This window comes from Corvus moneduloides, chromosome 5 (assembly GCF_009650955.1).
Source record: "Corvus moneduloides isolate bCorMon1 chromosome 5, bCorMon1.pri, whole genome shotgun sequence".
Taxonomy (NCBI): Eukaryota; Metazoa; Chordata; class Aves; order Passeriformes; family Corvidae; genus Corvus; species Corvus moneduloides.
Genome location: NC_045480.1, coordinates 61,903,757 through 61,930,156, shown reverse-complemented (window position 1 = coordinate 61,930,156; position 26,400 = coordinate 61,903,757). Strand labels below are relative to the sequence as shown.

Genomic DNA, 26,400 nt, shown 5'->3' with positions numbered 1-26,400 from the left:
AAAACTGATAAAAGAAACAGCAGTCTAACTTAAGCTAAACCTGCTACTTTTCCAAGTGAAGTATGCTGTCACATTTTTACAAATTAGAATATGTATCTATTTGGATGCCTGTGCAACTACTGAACACTTCACGAAAATGTTAGAACTATCACATCATGAAAAACCTGTTAAGTCAGTTGTGCATGCTATGCAATGAAGTACAATGCTTGATATTTTCTTCACCTACTGAGTCTCTTCTTTCTTGCAAAAGGTGTGATATTTGACACATCTTTTGCGGAGGATTCAATCAAGTGTGCATTGTTCTCTGCCATAGCCTCACAGCTGACTTCCACAGTCCATATTCTGTCTAATTTCTGAGTCACAGATGACCTTGCAGGCAATCAACTTTTATTACTTTCTGTCAGATAGCTGGGTTGATGCATAACTCTATTTCTATAAACAGGCTATTTCCTCAGCAGGTATCTGAATTTTATCAAATGTATCATTTATCAAATGAAGCTCTTCATAGAGGCTTGCTTTTCTGGGTTTAAGAGCAGTTTGTACTTGAAAGAGATGATCACCATTACAAATTTTCCCCTGAAAATAGTATGTATCATTGCACATAAATTCCTACATAATGCCACATTTTCATATGAACACACTCAAGTTGCATTCGTATTGCAAATTTATGCATGCAAAGTAAGCATTTGCACAAGTAAAATAAATAAAAGATTGCACAAATTTGAAGGGTTTTGGGACAACTTAGTCTGATTCACTATATTTAAACATCTAGCCTCACACATCCTAAACATAAAGGAGTTTATGTCAACTTTAAAATCTGGGACGTTTACCATGAACATTTTGTGCAATGCAAGAGAAAGGAGATAAGGAGCCACCAAAAGTTCACTTTTTACATTGACAGGGCTTGGAAAAGTTATGCACCTCTTACTGGTGAAACACAAAGCTGGCATATACATTGCCTCTGGGTTATAGATGTGAATGTCTAGGGACCTTAAACCTTCTTGGCCACTGTGGGACTTCACTGATGTAATTTTAAACCTCACAAAGTGAAGAACAAGGAGAGTCTAATGCAGAGCTGAGTTTCCAATTGTCCAAATATCAATCTAACCACCATTGTTTCACTATGGTTAGTACATCCACTTTCTTTAGTGTGTGCATTGAGATAGACATCACTGAGAGAAGCATATTTGGTAACAAGCAGTATTGTTTATTCATGTAAGGGAGATTAGAGAGAAAGATGTGTAAAGATTTGCCAGTTATCCTTTTGAGTAAAAGGAAGAAATACAAAATACACTCATCACAGTGGACTGGTGAACCCCTTACTGAGGTAGAGTACTTAGTGAAGAAGGCAGATGTATCTGGCAAAGAAGCCTGAGTCTAGACACAGTTTTTCAGCCAAAATATATCTGAGCCATGCTGAATCACAGGGATGATTCTTATTCCTGGAAATCTGCAGTGGCAGATACCGTCTACTAGTTTATCTCATGTGGATATACTTGCCTTTTAAAACATCACCTTTCTGGCCTCACAATCCACGCTATATGTGTTTAAGGCCTGAGTCTCCTTAAACTTTCTTCATGCCTCAGCCTGATACTGTGGCAGATTATTGCCACATAAACGTTAAGGAGCTACCTACATCTCCCACCATAGCAGCCTTTAATCACAGCTGTTAATAGTCAGTTCCTTGTCTGAAGCTACGGATGCTCCTCGCTTTCAAGGCAATTACTGCACAGGTCTTGAATACCAAATGCAATCCCTCCAACATCTCTTTTACAACTGAGGAAAACTGATACAGAAATAGAAATAAAGCCACATTCAGTCAGATGTTGCTCCTTGACATGGCAAGTATATTTATCTTACATATGCAAAACTGAATCATGACAGATTGTATCTGCAGGAGGCAAAACAGCTCTGTCAAATCAAAGCTTCTCTCCTCAAATATAAATAATTGCATCATGATAACAGATTTCAGTAACACTGGGCCGCATGCAGTGCTGTCTTGATTTTTGGATAAATAAACCTATACCCTGTTGTTTATCAGTTGAATGAACCTTTGGAACATGTGACAGTGTACAACTAGAACACGATGATTCAGCATTCAGACATTTCTAATCAACACTTCAAAACTTAAACCACTTAATTAATAGTCAGCAAACATTATCTAATTGAACCTTATAGTGCTCTCAAGCACCTAGCTACCACTTTGATACCAACCCTGCAGTTAATTCAGCTGCTTGCAGCCAGCACTGGAGTTGATATGGAGGCCACGAGTAGTGCTCAGGAGCTCCAGACTCATGGTGCAGTTTCATGTCACAGTGACACTTCTAAGAGCAAGCTGTGACTGAAAAGAGAAGCCTGCTCCTCATCTTCCCTGGTCTCCTGTTGCCTGTCTTGCCCTACATTTAGCAGCAATCACACAGCCAAGCCATGTGATGCTCACTGTCAGAGGGCCTGAACCTACTGCAGACACAGGGGATCCTGCCTCTCAGGGAGCCCGAGCTCGCTGGACATGCCATGTGGATACCTCTGTACAGCAACAGGAAGTACAGCATGTTAGACTGGTTCACGTGGGTGGCAAAAGGAATGGGAAGATGCTACATCCAGAGCCTCACGAGCCTTTAGCATGGCACTCTTACTTATGAAATGTTCTGCTAGAAAGAATTAATCTCATGCATAAGGCTGACAGGATATCCTTAGTAAAAAGTTTCCTTTTTGCCTTCCTGTCATTAAGATTTTTGAATTATCACAGAGATGCCACCATGGTTAACCTTCTGCTGCTATTTGTGCTTTTTCACAGTAAGAGTAATTAGTATTTAACAATAATCATTACTTTTCATGAAACATGACTGGATTTTTTTACTTACTTTTTCAGAGAAAGTATTTGAAGATATATTTTATTCACTGAAGAATGAATTTATTTTTAATTTTGTCACATTTAGTAATACACTCATACGTAGGAGTTAAATTTCACTGTAAACAGAGGAACAGTCAGTGTTCTAAATTTTAGCTTGTAATTATAGATTGGTAATTGCATAATTGTAAGGTTGTAATTAGGATCACCCTCACAGTTCAGCTTAGTGTTAGCTCTGAGGTCACAGGCAATTCAGTGACTCAACCAAAGATCATAACACTTAACCACTTGTTTTTCATTGCTGGCTCTATTACTTGAAATACGATCATTAAATAAGGACTATGCATGCTTGGTCATCTGCATGCAAATAAAATCACTATTTCTAAGCTTCTCTGCTAGAATTACCTTACCCTCCTTCCAACTATACACCTCGAGCTATCAATTTTAATTTTTATGGGGGCTGTAGATTTTCAGACCTTCTTGTGGCTTTCAGGAAGAATTTGCTTTATCTATGCAGTGACTGCTGTGACTGGGCTGCAGGACAGAATGGTCCCAGGCTGTCAGGAAGACTGTTCCCCTATCCCAAGCAGTGGGCAATGCCTCCCCTCCCATCCACAATGCTATGTAAACAAAGGGCAAAGCACTGAAAACCTCCTGAGATCTCTGACCTCCTGGCTCACAGGAGCCCCTGATCCTGCTAATCTGCAGCTCCTCATGCTTTCAGCATTCCCCATATCTCCATGCTCCTGCAAATCATCCATACGTCTCCAGCTTTTCAAATGACTGTTCCAGCTCTTCCACATTTGCTTCCCTATTTGTGGCAACTCCTTCTCTCATCATCCCTCTGTTTTTCCTACTCTATCACATGCCCCACGAGCCTGCCATACCACCTGCATTTCTCCCTTTCTCCTCCTTTATTCTCTTTCACATAGACATCAATATATCTGAGAACCTTGGCAGCTTCTCATACCTCCAAATTTCCTTTCTCCTTCCATTCTCCACTATTCACTGCCCAGATAAGGTCTCACTTTATCCTTTTCCATGCATGTGTCACTGGCAACTTGATTTCAGTGCTTCTTTCTTCCAGAGTTCTGTTTGGGATCCTGAGTGGACTCCTCCTCTCCTCTTCTGGCTTCAGAACTCACCATGAACCAGTGCTAGAAAAAAAATTTAAAAAAAATAAAGTTCATACTAGTAAACACAAGAAAATTAAAACTCTCCTAGTCCAGATTACAGAAGTCAAAGCGTTAAGTTCCACAGGTATACAAGCCACACAACCTAACACCTCCTTCAAGGTTAATTTTTATGTATGTTTATGGAAAAGCCCTTCTGAAAAAAAAATTAGTTAATTTAGATATCATTCCAATACAGTACACTGTACAAACACAGTTTAGATAGTTAACATGTTGGTGGTAACAGCCTCTGACCTTTGTAAAGTTCTTGTAAAAAAGCCCTTGATCAACACACTTTATACTGGACTGTAATGACTCAGTAACTGCACAGTAGTTTCTAGAACCAGACTTTACATCTGTGAGGAGCAAACAGAAAGCTGAAGGACAGAGGAGCAAAGTTCAAGACATCTAAGCCATTTAACTGAGAATTGAAATACTGGGGAGGGGCTCAATTTTCAAGCCAACTCTGAACTTCTTGGTTTTGTGTTTTGTTTTTTGACAGCCGTAGCATCTTACAGCTGTCCCTGCAGGGTTTGCAGGTCTTTTTTCTCATTCTTAAAGCAACAGTATCTCTTGTCAGCCTGAGATCCAGCTCAGATTCTGCACTTGTTCCACTTCACATACTACCAGGGATTAATTAGTCTCATTTTCCATACTCCCCTGATGCTGAATTACAGGTATTGCTCAACCACATAGCATGAAGATGTTTGTTTTGAGAAACAGCAAACCAAGATGGCTTTGCCAGCACACCCAGCTTATGTCACCAGCGAGCTGGCCTAAAGGATTTTATTTGAATGAGTGGAGTTTGGTCTCCAGTTTGTTTACTGGCAATGATGGTTTTAATTCAATTTGTGACCTTTCTTGTTACCTAGTTCTCAAAGAGATAATATGGACAAGGTGGATGGAGCCCTGAGAAAGACGACATAGAGAGGGGCATCCCTGCCCATGCAAAGGAGGGACTGGAACTAGATGACCTTTAAGATCCCTCCCAAGCTAAACCATTCCCTGATTCCATGACTGTATGATAATATTATCCTCATAACTTGCAGAACTTTTTCTTTTTTTCGTTTATACTGAAAATGTATTGTGGTATGAAAATGCAAGATACATTAACAAGATTCGATTGTTGGAAACTGGAGCTAAATTGCGTCAGAAGTGAAGGATTACCAGGCTTAAATAAGGATAGGAACACCCTCACAACATGCACGTGTGTGTTGGCATTAATTGCTGCTCTGTTAGAGCGCTGCTGAACAGCAAAGGCTTCTCTGAGGAAGTGCTGCTGGTCATAAGCATACTTGTAACTAGCATTCAAAAATGAGCAATAACCAAAGCAAGGATGAGCGGTAACTGAAGCAATAAATACACATCCCAGTAGGAGATGACGGGCTGTGCACGCAGGCCGAGGACCGGCAGGACCTCGCGTGCGCAGGCATGCGGGCGACAGAGGAACAACCCCCACCGGCTCTGAAGTGCGGACCACCACGGAATCCCTCCCGCGAGCCCAGCCCCTCCCGTGCGGCCGCTCACGGCCTTTCCGCCAGCCCGGTCCCTCCGCCCCCTCACGGCCGGGCCCCGCCCCCCCCGCCCCCGCTCTCCATTGGACGCTGCCTGCGCGAGGGGCGGGGCGTATCGCGGCTGAGCCGGCGCCTGCGCGATGCCCTCCCGCCCCCTCTGGACCGGCTTCCCGCTCGTGCGGCTGCGCTTCCGGGTCGGGGCTAGAGCTCGGCCGCGTCTGCCGGGGCCGCCTCAGTCGGGCCGGGGAGCGAGGCCGGGGCCGCCGCCGCCCGGGTGAGGGGCGGGCGGGAGCCGCGAGGGCCGCGGGGGGAGCGGCGGCATTGCGCGGCAGGGCGGCGAGAGGGCCGCGGGGAGGCGGCGGCGGCGGCGGCCACCGCCGAGGCCTGGTCCGGCCCGCCGCCGCCGCCGCTCGGCCGATGCGCCCGGAGCCATGGACAAGATCCTGGAGGGGCTGGTGAGCTCGTCGCACCCGCTGCCGCTGAAGCGGGTGATCGTGCGGCGCGTGGTGGAGTCGGCGGAGACGCCGCTGAGCCAGGCGCAGTGCCGCGCCATGTTCGCGCTCGGCACCCGGCTAGTGCTGCAGGGCCCCGACCCCTTCCAGCGGCAGGTGGGGCGGCAGGTGCTGGACGCCTACGGCCGCTTCCACCGCGCCGAGTTCGAGGCGTTCTTCAACCGCGGGCTCGTCCTCGGGCTCCTGCAGCGCGGCTACGGCGAGCTGAGCAACCGCGACCCCGCCATCCTCGACTACATCCAGGCGGGGCTGCGCCTCATCATGAGCTGCCCCTCGGTGCTGGAGCTCTTCGAGCTGCTGCAGGTGGAGGCGCTGCGCCTGGTGTGCGAGCGGCCGGCGCCGCCGCTCTGTGCCCGCCTCTGCCAGCTGCTGGGTGACTTCCCGCAGTGCCTGCCCCGCGGCAGGAAGCTGTCGCTCGCCTTCTGCCAGCAGCTGGTACGCAGCATCGCCCACTTCCAGAGTCAGGGCACCCGGGAGGCCGAGTTGCGCCTTTACGTCTCGCAGGTGACCCAGGTCAGCGCGCTGTTGAGGAGCGTCTGGAAGGCCGAGCCGGACACGCTGCTGCCCTCCCTGCAGGAGCTCTTCGCTGTCATCTCCGCCGCGGGTGAGTGAGAGCGGCGCGGAGTAATGGGGGCGTGGGTTATCCAGGGAAAAGCAAAAGCCTTAGCGCAAGCGATGGGCGCTCTGCAGGCATCGCCTGGGAGCCACTGCTTTCTCACCCAGATACTAAAAGGCAACTTTTTGATGGTAGAGAAAGCAAAGCCTTTTTTATTTCTTGCCCACCCCTAAAAGCTAGAATGGAAATAGTGATTTATTTTGCTGCAGAGCAGGATCGTGTTTGGAAAAACTCCTGGTGCGGTGCTTTAAATGAGATACTGAAATGAAGTTTTTGGGTGCTGTGTTAGAAAGATTTAAAGCTGTCAGTAGTAAAATGCATATAAATATCTCAAAGGCTGTTGCTAAGAGGTTGGTGTCAGACTCTTTGGTGCCCAGCAACATGACAAGGAGCAAGGGCCATTAACTAAAATACAAGTTTCACCTTAACATGAGGAAGAACTTTAGATTGAGGGTGGCAGAGCCCTGGAACAGGCTGCCCGGGGCGGTCATGGAGTCTCCGTCTCTGGAGACATTCCAAACCGACCTGGGCATGTTCCTGTTTTACCTGCTCCAGGTGACCCTGCCTTGGCAGGGAAGTCGGGCTACGTGATCTCCAGAGGACCCTTCTAACACAATTCTATGATTCAGTGAAAAGCTGCTATTCCTCCTTGCTCCTTGGAACTGTTTACCAAGTTGGGATTTATAAATACGTATACATAATATATATAAAAGCAATATATAGACCTTTGCTCTTTTAGGAAAAATCTAGTGCCTGAGTAATGGAAATGTGATTGTAAATAGGTTCTTTCTGACTTCTGAAAGCTCTGAAGTACTATGTTAGTTCCCATTGGAAAGTGCCTTTGCTGTTGAGGTGCCTGGGAAACTTAACATTGCATTTTGCCATAAGTGGTATGGTTAGCAGAGAGTTGTTGAGATAGGACATGAGGAATACCATCTGCACTAAATCCCTAGGCTTAACATGATGTATAATAAACAACTTACAGTACTTCTTTTTAGAAAAATACAAAACTTACTTATCAATTCCACTTAGGGTAGAGGAGGAGGAGGAAGTTGTCAGATGGTCACTTTCTTGCATGGATATGAAATGAACTAAAGGAGTTTGTAATTCAGTGCTGTTCGTTGTCCTTAATTCATTGAAACATTTTAATTTTGGTTTCATTTGTGATAATACAATGCAAGATGTAGGATAGATTTATTGTCACTTTCAAACTATGGCGAAGTTGTAGGATAGAACATAAAGCTTATTTTTTTTTTTGTGAGGTTTTCTTTTTAGTTCCTTACATTATGTCTTGTTCACCTATTACAGATACTTCATTCGAACCTTCTGTTGCACTGGCAAGTCTTGTGCAGCACATACCATTGCAGATGATTACAGTACTCATCAGGAGCCTTACTACAGATCCTAATGTGAAAGATGCAAGTATGACTCAAGCTCTGTGCAGGTAATGTATTTCATTGTGAAGGGAGAGAAGTCTCTTAATCTTGCCTTTTTGGACGTTATTTGTTACTTAGGTTCCATTAAAAAAACAACCAAACAAAAACATAGAAAAGAGGAACTTTTAAGATGGTATTCCAAGACATGCTTTTGGCATGTGAAGGTTATAAAGAGATCTATATGTGTGTATATATATATGTATATATAGATAGATAGTTATATGATGCTGTGGATGTTACTGGCATGGTTTCAGTTTAAGGTTGCTGCCTTCATTGCTATTGTGGCTTCATTCTCCAGCCCTACTGAGGTGGATGAAGAGGGTTAAATAAAAACTAAGAGGAAACACCTGTGTTCCTCCTAGATGGCCTCTTGAGTGAGGTTTCCTACCTTCTGGAAGATGGCATAAGTAGGAAACTTCATGGGGTTTGCAGTCAAGCTGAGAAACAAGGCCTTGTTTTCAGGAGATGAACCTTTCTGCTTTTCCAAGAAGCAGGGTAGAATTCTCACATGATTGTTTTAACCATCATCTCCTGCTCTGAAGAGAGGAGGCAGTTCAAAATGAGTTCTACTGCTTAGTTTTGAGGGTTTTTTCTGCTTAGATATCATCACAATTTTTTAGTAGGATTCACAGAGAACAGTCTCTATTACCCTTTTTACTCAAACCCTCTTAGGTTTTTTGGATGTTCTTTGAATGACAGAGGAATAGGAATGATGTAAAAGCAATTGCATATTATCTAACCTTGAGTAAACGTGGTGGAGATGAGTAGCAGTGTTAACAGACTGGGATTCAGATTGCAATCTTGGTTAGTATCTTCGGATATGTGAATAACAGTGATGTAGAAAGACGACAGTGATAGAAGGATGAAGACCATTGAAGAAGCTGTTATTGAGCACTGAAGGGTAGAAAAATGGGTAGTGCAGTTAAATAGGGGACTCTTAGAAATTTGTGTTGTTTAAACAATAACTTTTAAGAAGGCTTAAACTAAGAGTTTAATGTCTGCAATATTATTACTTTTAAGTACATCCATTTGAGTGTAGTGTAGTACTTAGGCATTCATGTAGTGTAGCACTTGAATATCTTGGTGAAATACTGAGGGCTTTTTCACACTGAAAACATTTCTTGTGTATACAGTAAGTTGAGAAGCTGTATTTCAGTCGAAAACATAGTGAAAAGAAGCAGCACTAGTAATACAGTTTGGAGTAAGACATGTTGTTTAGGGATTTTAAAAGAATTTCCTTCACTGAACAGATGTCAGCAAAGCTGTGTGCCCAGTCTAAATGTCAGAGCTGGGAGATTCTGGATTTGGGCATACTAATAATTTGCCAGTAGTGTGCTGGTGATTAATTTTCAAGTTACTGTAATTTTAACATTTATGTTGCATTGCTGCATCAACACAGTATGATCATATAACTGTAGCCTAAGAATGGCTTCGCTGTGTGCCTCTGCTTAGGGAATTAATGCAGTGCTGAGCTTTGGTTACAACAGGAGCTGTTATTATCGTGTAAGAGCTCTTTTTTTACTACTAGCCATGTAGTGGGTTAGTTTTTCTCTTGTTTTGGAAAGGGATGGGCAATCTTACTTGCTTTGTTCATTTTTTGAGGTAATACTGAATCTCAACAGCCTCTAGCTTTGTTCCATGGAACCTTGTTGGTTTTGTTTCTGGATATTCTCATGTCAACACTGCATCCAGCTTCTTTCTCTACCTCTGGCAGCCCTTTGCAATTATTACTCTCTTCTGGCTTAGTGGAGCAATTGTAAAGAGGTTAATGCAGCTGGAATGTCTGGAGTACCAAATGACAACGCAATCATCAGGCAGCATTCCCAGGAGATGCAGAACTCCAGGCACAGCAAGGTCTGATGAGAGTCAGCAGAGCTTTGGTGACTGTAAATTAGAGACCTTGTTGCTCACTTCCTAAGTACAACTTCATGGCACTGCAAAGTCTGTCTAAAGTTGAATACAGAGTAGTAAATAATTTATATTTAACAGACTCATAAATTGAGTTTGTTCAGAGGGGGCAGTATATTAGACACAGGACAGTGTTAAAAAGGGTACTTGGCTTTTGGCATGAGCTGTTTTTGATTCACTCAGCTGTCTCATGAAACCTTACCTGAATCATCAGTGAGGAAAAGCAGAAAATTGTTGAATCTCCTTGAGGGTATATGGCTACTTTAAGGGTCTACTTCAGAACTCTGGGGGAGAATGGACTGGCTGTACTCAGGATCCTGACAAGTGTAATGTTTCTTTGTACTTCAACCCAAGTATCTTTGTTAAGAGAAACTGAAAATTTTGCTAAGAAAAACTGCAGGTATAACCAGGTGCTCTGTCCTATTGGAAAAAATGTAAAATACTGTAAAATACTTGTAATTTATTGGGGGTGCCAGATGGTCTGAGGATCGTCTGTTGCTATTTTGGGGATTTTTTTCTAATCTCAGTGATTCAAACCTGAGGTTCCAGATTCTTTGATGTGGTGAATAAGATATTTTGTGAAAAAAGTTACTGTCTGAGATTGCGCAAATAACTTATTTTTCTATTTGAAGATAGCAAAAATACCGTCCTTATTAGGCACATATATGGGTAAAAGACCTGCTCATTTTAGGGTGATATGAGGCAGAAGGTCCTCTTGAGGCTTTTAAGGTTCTCTTAATCTGGTCAAACCCAAAAAAGCATCCTATGTTTATATTCATGATCATCATGGCCCATACTACTATCTGCCTCTGTATTAAAAATGCAGTCATTGATTGCAAACGAGCAGAAGCCAAGTAAATGCAGCCAAAATACCTAATCTTCACCTACCAGGTCTAAGATTTGATCCATTTTGGGACAGTCTCAAGCAGGTCTGCGAGTTCACTTCTGTTTCTTCTTCTGGCTTTTGTTTGTGCTCTCAAAGGCATTAACTGTCAAGATTAACAGTCAGATGATAGATGATGTAGGGCTCTACAGAATACTTGTCTCAACAGTTAAGAAAACGAAATATATTTTCGTTAGGCTTAAATTAGCTGTGCACATGTTTCTGCCACTGCTGAAAAATAGCAAGCCTACAAATCAGGGAGGGGAAGATTTGAAGATGATTGGGCTATGAGTTGTGGAGGTTTTTTTTAGGTTGAGGTTATTGCAAACAAAAATAGTTTGGGCCTGTGTTTTTGATTGTTTTAGAAAGTACATGAGAAAGTTGCTCAGGGTAAACATGTTCGCATTTAACATCTTGAGGAAATGAGAGCTTTGTGTAAGTTCAGAGCAATTATTACCATGTTGCCATGTTTCTTTGCAAATTTTTTTTTGTAGTAACATGGAAGAAGATTTGTGCTTGTTTGTTAAAAAGGCAGTTCTAAAGATCCCTTTTTTTAGGGAAACCATTGAATTTTATATGTGCAGATAGTACCTAATTCTAAGATACGTGTATATATATATATATACACATACATATATATATATATATAAAATAACTTGTCTCAGTATCTGTCCACTCTTGTGGTAGAAAGTTTTTCCTTCAACTTAATTAGTGCTGCCTCATCTTGTTTGATGAAGGGGGTCTTGTTGTCAATTAAAGAAAATTCAAAATATTGCCAAGTAAAATCTCAGAAGAACAAAGCCTAAACTTCATGTTTTAGCTGGCACTCCCTTACAATATTGTCTGTGTCTTAGAATTGCTTCAGCTAATCTGCTTGTCTGCCTTAAGGATCAGTATAAATTGACTATTAATTTAGAAGGATAGAATACCTCTGGTTTCTGTTCCTGATATTTCACTATATTTTCTAGGTACTCAGCTTTTTTTCTTAGCCCAAGCGAAATTCTTCCTTTTGAGATGCATGTAGACTCCAGACTGCTCAGTGTATTTAAAATTACTAGATTTTACCATTAAGAGTATTTAAGCTGGCTTCCAGGAGTGTAGTTGTAAGTTGAAGAGGTTTCCTTAATGGTCAGTTTTGGTCTGCTTTGGGGTAAAAGGTGTAAGAGGGGAAGTTACCAGGCACAGGCACTTTTTCAGTAGTAAGTTTTTCCCAGATGTTAGCTTAGTGTTTATAAAATCAGGGTGCATTTTCTAGACTTAACAAGAAACAATACAAAAGACTGGCTTTTATATGGTTATGTATTTTTGGGGATGCATATTTGCTTCAAATATATTAAATAAATCATTATTAATTTCAAACTTAAATTACTTGAGATATAATCAAAATTAATTTACCACTTGCATAACATTCCTGCATTAGTTATTGTGAGTCTTATTGTATAAGCCTGTAACAAGGTAATATAGAGTATCTTTTTCATTGAGATTAAAGTTAGGGGCATATTCGTTTTTTTAATTTTTTTTTTGTTCTCCAATTGCCTTGCAGAATGATTGACTGGCTATCCTGGCCTCTGGCTCAGCATGTGGAAACATGGGTGATTGCACTGCTGAAGGGATTGGCCGCAGTCCAGAAATTTACCATCCTCATTGATGTCACTCTGCTTAAGATCGAACTGGTATGTTGGACAAGAGCATTCAAAACTGAGGGAGAGGGAAACGAATTGCTAACACCTATGCAATTGTGTAGCATCTTTTTTTATTGCAACATACAGTTTCTTCTTATTCTGAAAATATGATGTAAATGCATCTATAGCTGTCATTTGCATGTAATGATTTTGTCTGTTTCAAATTGGTTGTGTGTTTGAAGATTTGTTTCTGTGTTTACTGAAATTTTACTTTGCAGATTTCCTGAAATAAATGTGGGTTTTTTTAGGTCTTTAATCGACTTTGGTTTCCTCTAGTGAGGCCTGGTGCCCTTGCTGTCCTTTCCCACATGTTACTTAGCTTCCAGCATTCTCCAGAAGCTTTCCATTTGGTGAGTTACTAAATAACTGTTTTTCAGTGATTTGAAATGTCACTCACTGTGTGATTTCTGAAATGGGTGTAAAGAGCAACAGAATTGATGTGCTTGGATTTCTGTTGGAAGGTCCTAGAATCAGATTCCCATGGTCACAAGGAAGGCTTTTTAGCTTCCAGATTCAACCACTTCTTATATAACTGGAAGCAAGCATTGTCTTTCCTTGTATGTACTTATTTCAGGCAGTAGTATCTGTGCACCACGTTTCGACTGCATGCTTCTGGAAATCCATTTTATGTGCGTGTAACTGGCTGATAAAGCTGGCCTGCAAGTAGGTTTTTGAGGACAGCTGATGGGGAAAACAGATAACCAGTTATCTGCTCTATGTAACCTAGTCACCCTGAATAGGCTTGTGAGACCAAGAAGTACTTCCCTTCCAGAAAGCTGTGCTGTCTGTGTCAATGTTCATGGACAAATTAAAGGACACCATTTTTAATGGCCCCTCTCCAAAATGCATTTCATTAGTTAAGGCTACAGATAGGAGGGTGTGACAGTGGCTGTTTGTATTACTACAGAAAGGTGTTGAACTTAAAGTTTAAGAGAAATATGTCTGAGATTTAATAGTAACAACCTGGCACATTGTTTCTTAGCTGTCCCCGAGGCTCTGAAGGGATATCAAACCCTTTGTTTAATGTCAGAGTAATTGCCTTATGCCTGTTACATTGCTTTTTAACGAGAGATGTCTGAAGTTTCTTCACTGCCCTAATCTTGGTTTAGGATAGAAATTTGAGTCACAAGCCAAGTAGCCTTAAATATGCTCAAAACATAAATATTTCATATATTTACTGTCTTGCTTTTCTTCTTTTTTCCTAAGAGAGACAAAACATTAGAAAAAATGTAAAATATGAGATAGCTTATTCTAGAAAGGAATTTGATTTAACAAAGAATTTCTGTTGGAGGCTGCATGCTGTACTGCATAAATACCTCCCTTCAAGATTTAATGAGCATTTTTGCTCTATTTTAAACAATTTTCTTCACTATCATTTTTTGTGCTACTACTATAATTTAATATTCTGTAATATTTTCCTTCACTTAAAGTGCTTGTTTACTTCTTTATAACAAATGGTCTGATTGTGAAAGGGTCAAATGCATATTTGATAAATAGAAATGAATTTACTTGGTAATGCATCTGAGATTACATTCCCCCTCCTTATACTTGAGCATCATTAGCATAAATTAGTTTGGTATTTTTATAGCAGAAGCAGTCTTGCACTTATGATGTAGAACTTATGATGATCAAAACTCTACTGATGTACAAAAGTTTATTGCAGCCTCAGGTCAGAAGTGGTAATTCTGTGTTTATTCAAAGTGTAACTTTCAGTATTACCCAGCCTGCAGAATATGACTCTCTTTGACAGAACTGAGAACCTCTACTTTTTCTGTTCTTCCCATCTGCTTTGTCTGTGCAGAATTACCGTATCTCAGATCTACTTGACACAAATCTCCTTCTTGGAGCCCAGTAGTCGCTTTCTCATTGCTATGTACCCACATTTATAAAGTGGAAGATGGAATTTTTTCATTGCAATAGCTTTCACTATTGACTTGTGGTACAGTGAACACTTCATCTTTGTTTTTCTTTTTAAACAGTGGATATCTTGCTTACCTAAAGAGCAGAGTTTATTTATCAGAGATGTAAAAATATTTTTTATACTCAGAGAATAACCAGTATTTGAAAAAGTGGCAAACCAGTATTTTGCACCTGGCCCCTTTTACTCTGGTGTTTTGAACTATATCAGTTCTTGTAATTGGTATACCTTCCTCAAATTCCTGTATTCTTATCATTACTGTTCTGTATTTCATGTCTTTAGCTTACAAATTGTTTGGTAGTAATTAATGATGAGAAATTATTCTCTCAATTTCTTTCACAGTTAATCAATTTTGATCACTTGGAAACTGGCAAAGGTGTCTGAAATACTTTGGTTCACAGTGAGAAGTCCCTACTTTTTGTGAATTGCTTTGAAGTAAATTTCTACTTGATATCTTAGGACTTATGTCTCGTGCATTTAAAAATAGAGAGCTGTGCTGAAGAAGAGGAAGGAGATGAAGTAAACATTTCTGAGTCTAATCTGACCCAATTTAAATTAGTCCTGAATCTGAACTAAACCTCGAAAGAGATTACCATGGCTTTGGTGAACTTCCAGCTCATAGTACCTGGCGTGGTCGTGGTTCATGGTAGCTGAGGTGCCTCACTAGGTGAAGCTATGGGCCAGTTTCCTCCTTGCAGGAATAGCAGGAATGTATTCAGTGGCTTGGGATTCCAAGCATTAGATTCTGTTGTAGGAAAATTGAGAGGTTTGTTTTAAAAACCGTATCTGTGAATTTAGAATAGGATACTAAACTGATAGTGGTGGCACAAAAGCAAAATGTTTGCAGTTAATATCCTTAATAAGATGAGTACTTTTGGACACTCGACTATTTAAAATCTTAGCATGCACCTTCTAAATTCATAAGGTTCCAAAACTTGCTATGTGAGCTAAAGAGAGCACTGAATAATTAATTGTGCTGCTTTGAAAATTGTCATGTGTAAAGAATGTGTGTTTTTCAAGTCATTGTTTTTCAACCACTTCTTATTTAATAACAAAAGATCCCCTGTCATTTGGCATGCATAAACCAATGAAGTTCAATGAAGTATTTTGTAGAAGAAAAAAACAATGAGAAAATGCAGTTAACACCTTTTTGTTTCTTTGTTTTCCCATTCAGATTGTCCCGCATGTGGTCAGTTTGGTTCACTCCTTCAAAAGAGATGGCTTGCCTTCCAGTACAGCCTTTTTGATGCAGTTGACTGAGTTGATACACTGTATGATGTATCATTATTCAGGGTTTCCAGAGCTCTATGAACCCATTCTGGAAGCTGTTAAGGTACATTAGGAATGTTAAGAGGGTGGAATGTTTTTTGTTTTCCCAGACATGAAGCTGTAGTTGCACAGATCTAAATTTTTTAGAGCTTCCACGTGAAGAAAAGAGCTAACCACACAGTCTCATGTCAACCCTCTGTTTGAAATACAGAATAAATATAAAGCTTTGAAGGAGAAGGTTGAGGGGAGGGGAGGGAACAAGGGCAGGGAGGGCTGTTGTATCTCCCTAGGCTATCAGGGGCAGCAGGAAGACCCTGAAGCAGAACTGAGAAGCAGGGGGAGATAGAATACTGCTGAATGGCAGGACCTATTATAGAAACAAATACAAAAACCTATTAAGTGTGTTAAATGTTTCTCTTGTAGGATATGCCCAAACCCACTGAAGAGAAGATTAAGTTGATTCTCAGTCAGAGTGCCTGGACTTCTCAATCCAGTTCTTTGCCATCTTGTTTATCTAGACTTTCTGGAAAATCTGAAACTGGGAAGACAGGCCTAATAAATCTAGGAAATACTTGCTACATGAACAGTGTTATTCAGGCACTTTTTATGGCTACAGAGTAAGTGCTTCTTAACACCTCTTTTCATTGCAAATAATTCTTGCAGTTACTGCACTCTTGGTTTTCACAGAATAGCAACATATCCTGGGGTCTCTCAGCTTGCTGGATCTGAGTGGAGTTTTTTGCACTCAGTTACTGATTGCTTTGTTCAAGTCCAGCTCTGGAAACTGCAATTTTAGCCACTAAAAATCCTGATCCTTCTGCCCAGTGTCAAAAGACAAGTCGTTTTTTCCTCACTGTCCTTGCTCACTGCAGTATTGTAAAAGTTTTTGGTGATGTTTTGTTATAATCTGGAAGGTACTAAAAAAATTTCTCTGCAGCCCATTCCTACACTTTTAAATGTTTAAAGACATAGGTATTTTGCAGTGTTAGTCTTACTGTACAGTAATTTTGTATGTGCATTAGAGCAGAGTCCCAGGATTAAAGGGAAGTGTTACATGTTTTGTTTTCTTTCAATTTGAAGTAATTATCTGAGCTGGAATGATAACTGCATTGTTAGAAGTCTAGCGAGGAAGCTGATGTCTCTCTTTCATTTCAGTTTCAGAAGACATGTTTTATCTCTGAATCTAAATGGCTGTAATTCCCTAATGAGAAAATTACAGCATCTTTTTGCGTTTTTGGCCCATACCCAGGTATGTCAGTTTTCCATCTTTCTTTCCATTGCTTTTCTTTAAGCCTAGATCTATATACCAAAATTGAGAAACAAACATGATGCCATGGGAGTCCTCTTGAGTATACCAAGTATAAATATTATAGTTTTGTATGGGAATGAGTCTGCCTTCAGATGCTCAGATGGTGTGGATGGACTTATGAAATACACATTTTTCTAAGTGGAAGATGTTGGCATTTTGTTGTTTTTATAAAAAGGCAGTGATAGGTTTTCTTTGAGAAGCAAGAGTGAGGAAATCTAAATAAGACCTGAGTTGATATACAAGCTGATTTTATGTATCTTTCTAGGGTAAGCTGTGACCTTCTTCAGTGATTTTTACACTAAATTTTATTGTAGTTCAAATTCTAATGTGAACATTATTAGAATGTTCAAAACATTCTGCTAATGCTAGAAAGGCACAAGACACTTCTGTTCTCCTTAAATAATGCAATAAACTTGTGAAGGGAATGAGGCCAGATCAGCTTCAAAATAAATGGATACTTATGAAGTACTGGTGTTCTCAAGAAAGCAAACAGGTTTTTTAACTCACCAGCAAGAACAGTAGCTGCTACTATGCATAATATCTGGCTTGCACTCACTAAACATTAATATTTGCCAGCAGGATGAACTATTTTTATCTTTACTAGAGACAATTGCTACAAAATTAATGGTTCTCCCTTCATATAATTAAGTTGTATAAATGTTTGTGTACCATGTGTTTCATTCAGCTACTCTGGGATAATGTAGTCCAAAGTTCAGCTGTTAATATTAAAATAATATAACCAATTTTTTAAGTAGTTCCTATGTAACCTTGCCTGTCCTCCTCTCACTTGAACAGAGGGAGGCATATGCTCCTAGAATTTTCTTTGAAGCTTCCAGACCACCATGGTTCACCCCTCGATCCCAGCAGGATTGCTCAGAATATCTCAGATTCCTGCTAGACAGGTATGGTTATGGTGCCATTAATGGGAATGAATCTACAGCCTTACCACTTAATGTTGAACTCTTAGGAGCAGTTGTGTAACAGTTCCACTGCTGAATGGGGATCAGGAATTCTCAACCTCATTCCTGTCCTTCTCTGGTCTTCTGTATGGTCTGTGAACTACTTTTCTTCATGGGTTTAATCTGTGGTAAAGTCTGGATGCCATCTTGAATCCACGTAATTAAAAACAGGCTATGGTGGTAACAATGTGCCACTTTTACAAACTTAAACATGGGTGTTATGTTCGAGTCGTGGTCCTGTTCTTAAATTAATGTGGTTGCTGAAAGCAGTTTGGTTGTGCTTCTGGAATTTTGTGTTGGTGGAGATAGCTGTATTTCATACAGGGCAAAAAAGTCGCAGAGATGTACATGTCATTATAACCAGTTAATTAAGCAAGCAATTAACTGTGGCAGAGATAGAGCAGTAATACCTAAATTTGTTAATAACCCTCTTTATTTTTGGCTTGCTGAGATGTGGCTTAAGCAATATTACTTTAAGACACATTCCACTTCTGGAGAAATTTATCTCAATAGTGAAATAGTGTTCTTTTATTTTTTCCCCTTGTCTTGGGTTTCTTTTTTGGTTTGGATTTTCTTGCTGTATTTTCTTAACTTTCCTGGCTGCAGAATTCTGACATTTTCTTCAGAAGTAGTCTGGCAGTAGATAAATAGCTACTTACTGTCTTACAAAATCTGACATACAGGACCAGTCAACTCGAGAGCTGATTTACTAAGACAGTGTAATGGTAAATAATAAAAACATTGTTAGGTTCTTTTAATACTTGCCAGTTCTTTCATTATATCCATCGTGTTCTGTTATATATAATGAGACCCACAATAAATGCTTTTGTGCCTCTCATACTCTGTTTTGGATAGCACAGACCTCTATGGTTCAGCTTGCTTGTATAAAAAATAACTAACAGATTTTTTAGTGTAAGACACTTCTAGCAACTTAACCATCTATATTTTTTAGCTCAGCTGGAAAAAATAATGTGAAATAGTGTGGCAGTATTTGGAAAATAGCACAGTTACTTGGATTTATTTTTCTTTGTCTTCAGGTTGCATGAAGAAGAGAGAACTTTGAAAGCATTGTCTTCAGCCAAGAGTTCTGAAAGTATCATGAAAGAAGAATCCCAGGCACGAGAAGCTGTCCATAAAACACAAGTATTTACTGAAGCACCTTGTATGGGAAGTGAGGAAAGAACTCTGATAGAGAAGATGTTTGGAGGAAAATTGAAGACTAACATATGCTGTTTGAACTGCAAAAGTATGTCTCAAAAGGAAGAAGCTTTCACAGATCTCTCTTTAGCTTTCTGTCCTCCAACTTCCTTAGAGAATGTTGACCCAAAATGTATGGAACATTCTGAAGTGAAAGATGACTATGTGGCGCAAAGTAGTACTTTAGCAACCAGTCCTGCTGCAGAAACACCTCTCAGCAATTTGGAAGTAAATCATGGATGTGACACAATAATGAATGAAGGAACCATAGAAGATTTTTCTAATGAGCCGAACTCTGAGAATACCACAATTTCTGAACTCAAAGTTCAAAATAATGGGGATATGTCTCAGAGTCTAGTAGGTAAAAATACCCTGTCAGTTACAGACTTACTCAATTACTTTCTGGCACCTGAGATCCTTAGTGGAGACAATAAGTATTATTGTGAAAAGTGTGCCTCTCTACAGAATGCTGAAAAAACTATGCAAATCATTGAGGAACCTGAATACCTCATTCTCACTCTTTTGAGATTTTCATATGATCCAAAGTGTCACATAAGGCGCAAAATCTTGGACAATGTTTCTCTACCACTTGTATTGGAGCTGCCAGTGAAAAGAGCAACATCCCCTTTAGCTGTTGTTTCAGGAGGCTGGTCTGTTGGTGTGGAGATTTCTGATACTGGAGAAAACCTTGCTAAAAAACTGAAGCCCTCAGGTGCTGATGAAGTGACCTGCCCACAATTGGTGCCCTATGTGTTAAGCTCTGTGGTGGTGCATTCTGGTGTATCCTCTGAAAGTGGACATTATTATTCATATGCTAGAAATGTTACTGGCTCAGGGCCTTCAGGGCTCTGCCACCAGTCTACAGCTCTTTCTTTAGTTTCTCCTCAGGGTAAGTTGTTTACAGGGGAGAGTCCTTGTACTGTTGTAGAAAATGAGCTGGACACTGAGATGCCAAGAGAATGGTTTCTGTTCAATGACAGCAGAGTAACATTTACCTCATTTCAGTCAGTCCAGAAAATCACCAGTAGATTTCCAAAGGACACTGCTTATGTTCTGTTTTACAAAAAGCAAAACAGCACCTGTGGCTTCAACACCAATCCAGCAAATGGCCTCTGGGTAAATGGAGACCCTCCTCTACAAAAAGACCTCATGGATGCAATTACAAAAGATAACAAACTGTACTTGCAGGTAAGATGGAAACTTTGTGGAAAGAGTGTCTCCTTAAGCCTCACAAGAGGCAGTCTAAAGGAAAGAACAAGGTAGCTTTTTAAGTATTCTAGTATGTTAACCTTATAAATCACTAGTCTGGCTTCCATCTTGGTGTTGCTGGACAGGTTTCATAGTAAGATTGTCACTGTTAGATGGGAATTGTCAAGGAAAATGGCATAAACGCATTTCAGTTTAAACTTTGAGTTTAGGTCATTTAACCACTTGTAATTCCAGATGGGAGAGGCTTCAAACAGTTCAAACTTTCATTGCCTTTACTAAATTACAAGAGTGGCTTAAGTATACTTAAAAACTTCTGAGTGGTGTTCTTACTAGTGCATTTTGATTTGTAGTGAAGTTTTACTTGCAGAACTGTGCTTACCCAAGTGCCTGACAACTGAAATGATGACAAGATGTGGGTGACTAGATTCCATTTTCCCTTTCCTGCCTATGTCATATCCTCTGTGGGACCAGCACTGCCAGCAGCACATTCCCTGTGGTCTGAGAGTTTCACCTGGCTGTGGCAGCCTTTTTGTTTACTATTAGAAAAAAGCAGTGTTCTCCACACTTTGATATGTTTTTGTTTGAGCATTGCTGCTATTTTTGGATGTTCTAGGAGTAAAAGTGTGTTTTACTGTGTACTCTTTGATGGGTTAAGCTGTTCCTTGTAAGGGTTATAGGCCAACTCAAATTAGAAGAACTAGGTAAATTTAACTTAGAAAAAATGAGCTAAATCTCAGTGTGGAAAATCTGCTGCAGGTATTCTGCAAACATGAACAGGAGAACTGAGAGCTTAAATTGCAACTCTGTTGCTATTTTCAAGCTGTGTGGCTAAAGCATTTGTGTCCTGTCTTTGCATATGTGCCGCATCTTGTCTTGACTTTGTCTTGGCTTCTGTAGCAGTGATCTCTGATCACAGAATAGCTTGGGTTGGAAGGGACCTTCAAAGGCCATCTAGTCCAACTCCCTGCAATGAGCAGGGACATCTTCAACTTCAAAGTCCTATCCTGCCTGGCCTTGAATGTTTCCAGAGATGGGGCATTTACCACTTCTCTGGGCAACACGTTCCAGTGCTTCACCAGCCTCAGAAAGAATTCATTCCTTATATTTAGTCTAACTCTACCTTCTTTTAGTTTAAAACCATCACTCCTTGTCCTATTTGGTGGGTATTTTCCGTTTTTTAATTGTAATCTCCTCAAAATGAAAAATATTTTCCAAGCGTATCATTTTTGTTTGCTTTTTAGGGTTTTTTTGTTTGTTCTTAGATCTTTACCTACCTTTCACTTTTGAATTCTTCAGTATTGGCTTTCTTTGTAGTGTTTTATTAATCTCAGTGTTGCTGAGCTCCTGACCTTTTTCTCATTTTAATTGAGGCTCATTACAAGTGCTCAGTTACTGTTTTTCTCAAATTAATGCTAATACTGCGATTCACTGAATTAGATTATTCTAATTTTAAGATGCCATATTTCACTGTTGGTTCAGAGTTCTAAACTAGTGTTTTTCAGCTAAGTCAAGAATATATTTTTCTGTCCTGAGAAAGCCTTTACTTTTTTTAGAAGATATGTTTAAAAAAAATTCTTTATCTTACTGCTTTTGTTTTGCTATTGCATATCAGTTTACCACATGGTAAATGAAGATGTTTTCACTTTAAATATCTAAACCTGCAATATGGGTAGCTCCCACTCTATTTAAAACAAATTTAAAAACCCTCTCTGGGAACAAGTGGAAAGCAAGGGAGGATGCTCTCCATTATTCTCAGTCCAGAGAACTAAAGGGACTATCACGTTTTACTTACCTGATGTAGTGTTTGTTGGGATAAATATAATCAATATGAAAATATTCAACATTCTTAGAAATAAGGCTATTGCTTGTAAAAATGCCAGTGCTGTAAGCTAAACAGTTTAGTAGTGTAGTTTTTCAACTATACAGGCTATTTATGCAAGGTCTGCCATTTTAATCAAAAATTGCGGTTGATTTCTGGCACTACAATTGAGTTTTTAATATTTCCTTGTTATTCCTAGTAAACTTGCTTCGTTTTTGGTGTGACATACAGTTAGCCAGACAGCTATGAATCCATATATTGCTGGAGACAGCGTAATACTGTCTTCAGGAATATGGCCAGTGCATTTGTGTAGATGGTGTCCTCCAAATATATTACATAATTTTGAAAATGAGTATGCATTTCAGTCCATAGTAGTGTACAATAGTTTTAAACTTAGGCTGTGTTTTTGAAGAGGGCAAAGTAATTTAAACTCACAAGGACTATTTTTAGCACATGTGAAAGTATGTGGACAAGACTTCAGTTTAGTGCTTTCATGGTAGTATAATACTGTCAGGAAGAATTGAAGGTGACCCCTGTAGTTACTAAAACCCTGTTCTAAAGTTTGCTTCCACTGCCTTTAGGGAGGTGTGTAGTGATGAAGTGTCATGTGAAGGAGGCTATTGGTATGAGCCTTAGCACTGGAATACTTCATTTGTTGCCAGGTCCACTGTCTTTTTCCTGTTAGTCTTCCAGAGCCCAGGACCTGCCTTCTCTCCCTTTATTTTTTAAGCTCTTGGCCAATTCGAGAAAGGTATACTAAAGATTCAAAATTACTGCAGGGTTTATTGAACTAGTTGGCCAGAGACAAAATAGTGCATGATATGTCTAATGAGGGAAAGGCTGTGCTCATCCCCTTCTTAGATGTCTTAAGAAGCCTCAGGAGCATTCAGCTGAAAAAGCAGCTGGCAGGAGGCAGAGCTTTCATGTTCCTTCCACTTGTGCAGGTACATTTTCCGGTGGTTTACTCTGATTTTTATGAAGTGCTTGAGAATTGCAGAGACTTACTAATGTTATAATAGTTAGCATAGCAATAATACTTGAAAGCTGAAAAGCTGTAGTGAATAGAAGCTAGATAGCTTGTCCATCTTTTGGCCTTTTATCTGAGTATGTTGTTACTCTGTGCTGTCGATTGAGTGGAATGAAAAAGTGTCTTTGAAGTAATTAACATTGATTTTAAGGTTTTACCTTTCAATTTTGCGACGAAGAGCATTTGAAAATTGCCAGGATGAAAACTCATATGAAACCTATATCAAAACCTGTTTTGTTAGCTTCTGATCAGCAGATTCATGTTCTAGTGACATCCCATGTTACTATAAAACACAATTTAGCATGAACTCAGATGGATTTTATTTTGTTTCACTTATGTTTACTGACAATAGCGAAATTGTACATCTTAGATGGGCTGTGGATGTTCAACTTGAAAGTGCAGTAAAGCTGTTCACTAGAAATTAGTGATGCTGCTTTAAAAGCTGTTTCAAGGGCATGAGGTTGTGCATTGGTTTGTTTTTTTTTTTTTTAATTGTCTTTATTCTTTCATTTCAGGAGCAAGAGCTTAGTGCTCGAACACAAGCGCTTCAAGCTGCCTCAGCCTCTTGCTCTTTCCGACCCAATGGATTTGATGACAATGATCCCCCGGGAAGTTGTGGACCCACAGGTGGAGGAGGAGGGGGTGGGTTCAGTACCGTCGGTAGATTGGTCTTTTGACTATGAAGACAACCTGGAATACACTGGTTCCAAAGCAGCCCAGTACTGCTGAGGACAAATAAAATACTGAACTCTGTCAGATATTGTACCAAGCTTTGAGACTTGATCCTTGTCCAAAAGCAAATATTGGTGTTTCTTTGGTTATGTTTTATTTGAAATAAATAAGTGCATAATGGAAAAAACCTACCTCTTAAAAGTTCAGTTGCTTTCATAGTAAGACATGCTTGCCGAAAAGACAGAAAATTAAGATTTTTTTAAGTAGATGCTAATGGCATTGCGTTAAACTGAACAAATGCACTTACATCAGTTTCTCTTGTCATCATCCACTGAATGAAGAAAGTTCATTTTTTACTCTGATGGTATTGCTTTATGTGGAAACTCATTTTCAGATGGGTTAAACTGCATCTGTAGTCTCTCACCCACTGCTTATTTTCAAATCCAGTGCTTTGTGGATTTTCAGAGATGATGCAATTTGTAATGAAGGCAATAACTTAAATGTGACATGGTACAGTACTTTCCAGGTTAAAAATTCTGTCTATTTCCAGTGTAAATGAAAAGAAACAATTTATAAATATTTGCTAAGTTGCTATCCAAAAAAGTGCATGTTGTGTAGGAGCAATGTTTTTAAATAGAAATTGTTAACTTTGTAGCATTTCTAATTGTTTTGAGGATTTTTAAATTATTTCAGGGAATATATCTGCTGAGTATTGGAAAGGAAGAGATTCTGTATGTGCCTTGCAGTACCGTAACTTAAACTCTGAGGCTGCAGAAAATGAGAAAAATGTCTTAGTAGTAAATTATTTTTTGTCAGCATTAGAAATCAAGACATTTATAGAGAGCTTTTAGGTTTCTGGAAGTAAAAATCTGTTAGTTTGAAATTCAATAAGTGTTGCCCTTTATTTTTTGATTAAAAAATATACATACCTAGTGATCTATAACTTTCATGGCCTGTACTGCTGAAAAAACCTGATCATAAAAATGGAGCTGTATTTGTGAAGTCATAGAAAAGCTGCCTGTATTGGTATTTGCTGAGGATCTTTGCTTATAAGAATCTTTTGAAGTTTTGCCTTCAGATTTTGCTGGTAGTGAGAACTTTTTGGTGAGTTCAGGATTTTTTTTTTTTTTTTTTTTTGTCTGCAGGAGCCCAAAATTATTCTGCCTAAGGGGCAGTGTTTGCTCATTAGGCCAGCAGAGATTGAGGATCTGCTCCTTTGAGTCTTGGCAGAAATAGCAACTTTGGTTTTGATGTGCAATGAGGATAACATAAGTAAAGGACTTAAACTGTTGAAGCCAGTGATTAATTCTTGAGTAGAGTGAAGCGTAAATTTATTTAAAGTATTTTTACAAAATTCTGCACTGTTTTTGCTGTGTTTTTATATTCTATTAGGTGACAAAGTGTGTCCTTAAAAAGTATGCGGACCTGGCAGGTTTTAGCATAACTGTATAAAAATAAGCAAATTTTTTAGAAAATGCTTTTAAAAAACATAAGTTGAGAGAGTGAGGTCTTGTTCATATGATTCTAAATATATGGAGTTTAGTCTGAAAGGTAACTTAGCTTGCAAGCTATTTTTGTATTATCACTAAAACTATGCTATTTACTATAGGTTCAGATGTTACACTCAAGAAAGCTAGAGCAGCTCACTTTAATGATTTGTTTTTCGGGATTTTTGTTGTTGTTGTTGTATTTTTTAATACTTTCCAAGCCTTCTTGTGACAGTTTGTGATATCTTGGCTTTGGCCTGCTCTTTTCATTGCTATCTCAGCTGTAGGTCTCTGAACCAGGGGTTCAGCCACAAAAACATGGAATGTTTTGAGACCAGCATGAGGCACGTTCTCATTTCGTTGTACTTGGATGAGGCTTTTTTAGAAAGCTCACTTTGCTTTGAAATTCTGTAACTTTCAGTCTAAGAGGGCTTTTTTATTTCCTTTTAGGCTTCTCTGCCAGTTTGCTCTGGTTTGAAAATGTTTTATAAGACAGGTTAATTTGGCTTTTCTCTCCCAGATTTGAGGACACACTAAAAAGCTGTCTACTCTTTGCATTACCATTGGGAGTATTTTGTGTCTCTGTATCAATTTACTGTTCATTTTAAGCTACTAGTAAGTAGAAGCAGGGGCAAGTGGTCTTACTTTATATGAAATCATAGTTTTGTAAAGATCAGTTTTGTTTTTATGTTCTCACAGTGAAAATACAAATTATGCAGCCTACCTAAAAAAAACATTCAATATGTCTTTTTGTACTAGTTTGAAAACAAACCAGTGGGAGGCACCAAGTCAGAGTAACAATTTAATAGGAAAATTAAAGAAAAGGAAAAAGAAAAAAAGAAAACCCTGGTTCAAACTGACAGAGTCAGGATACAACCTGACACCCTGTTAGTCAGGGTGGTGATAGCAGTCCAGTAGAACGGTGGCTGCAGTCCTCCTGAAGTGGTGGATGTGGTTCTG

The 26,400-nt window shown here is 39.6% G+C and overlaps 1 protein-coding gene across 1 annotated transcript; it reads left to right on the top strand.

The window, feature by feature from the left end:
* The first annotated feature begins 5,908 nt into the window (after window positions 1-5,908).
* On the top strand, window positions 5,909-26,048 carry USP38 (ubiquitin specific peptidase 38). The gene is made up of 10 exons (XM_032109279.1): window positions 5,909-6,653; window positions 7,974-8,109; window positions 12,436-12,565; window positions 12,823-12,924; window positions 15,667-15,825; window positions 16,185-16,378; window positions 16,917-17,010; window positions 17,866-17,972; window positions 19,067-20,414; window positions 23,797-26,048. Exons 1-10 carry the CDS (start codon window positions 5,969-5,971, stop codon window positions 23,956-23,958), a joined length of 3,117 nt encoding a protein of 1,038 aa, XP_031965170.1. The 5' UTR covers window positions 5,909-5,968; the 3' UTR covers window positions 23,959-26,048.
* Window positions 26,049-26,400: the final 352 nt, after the last annotated feature.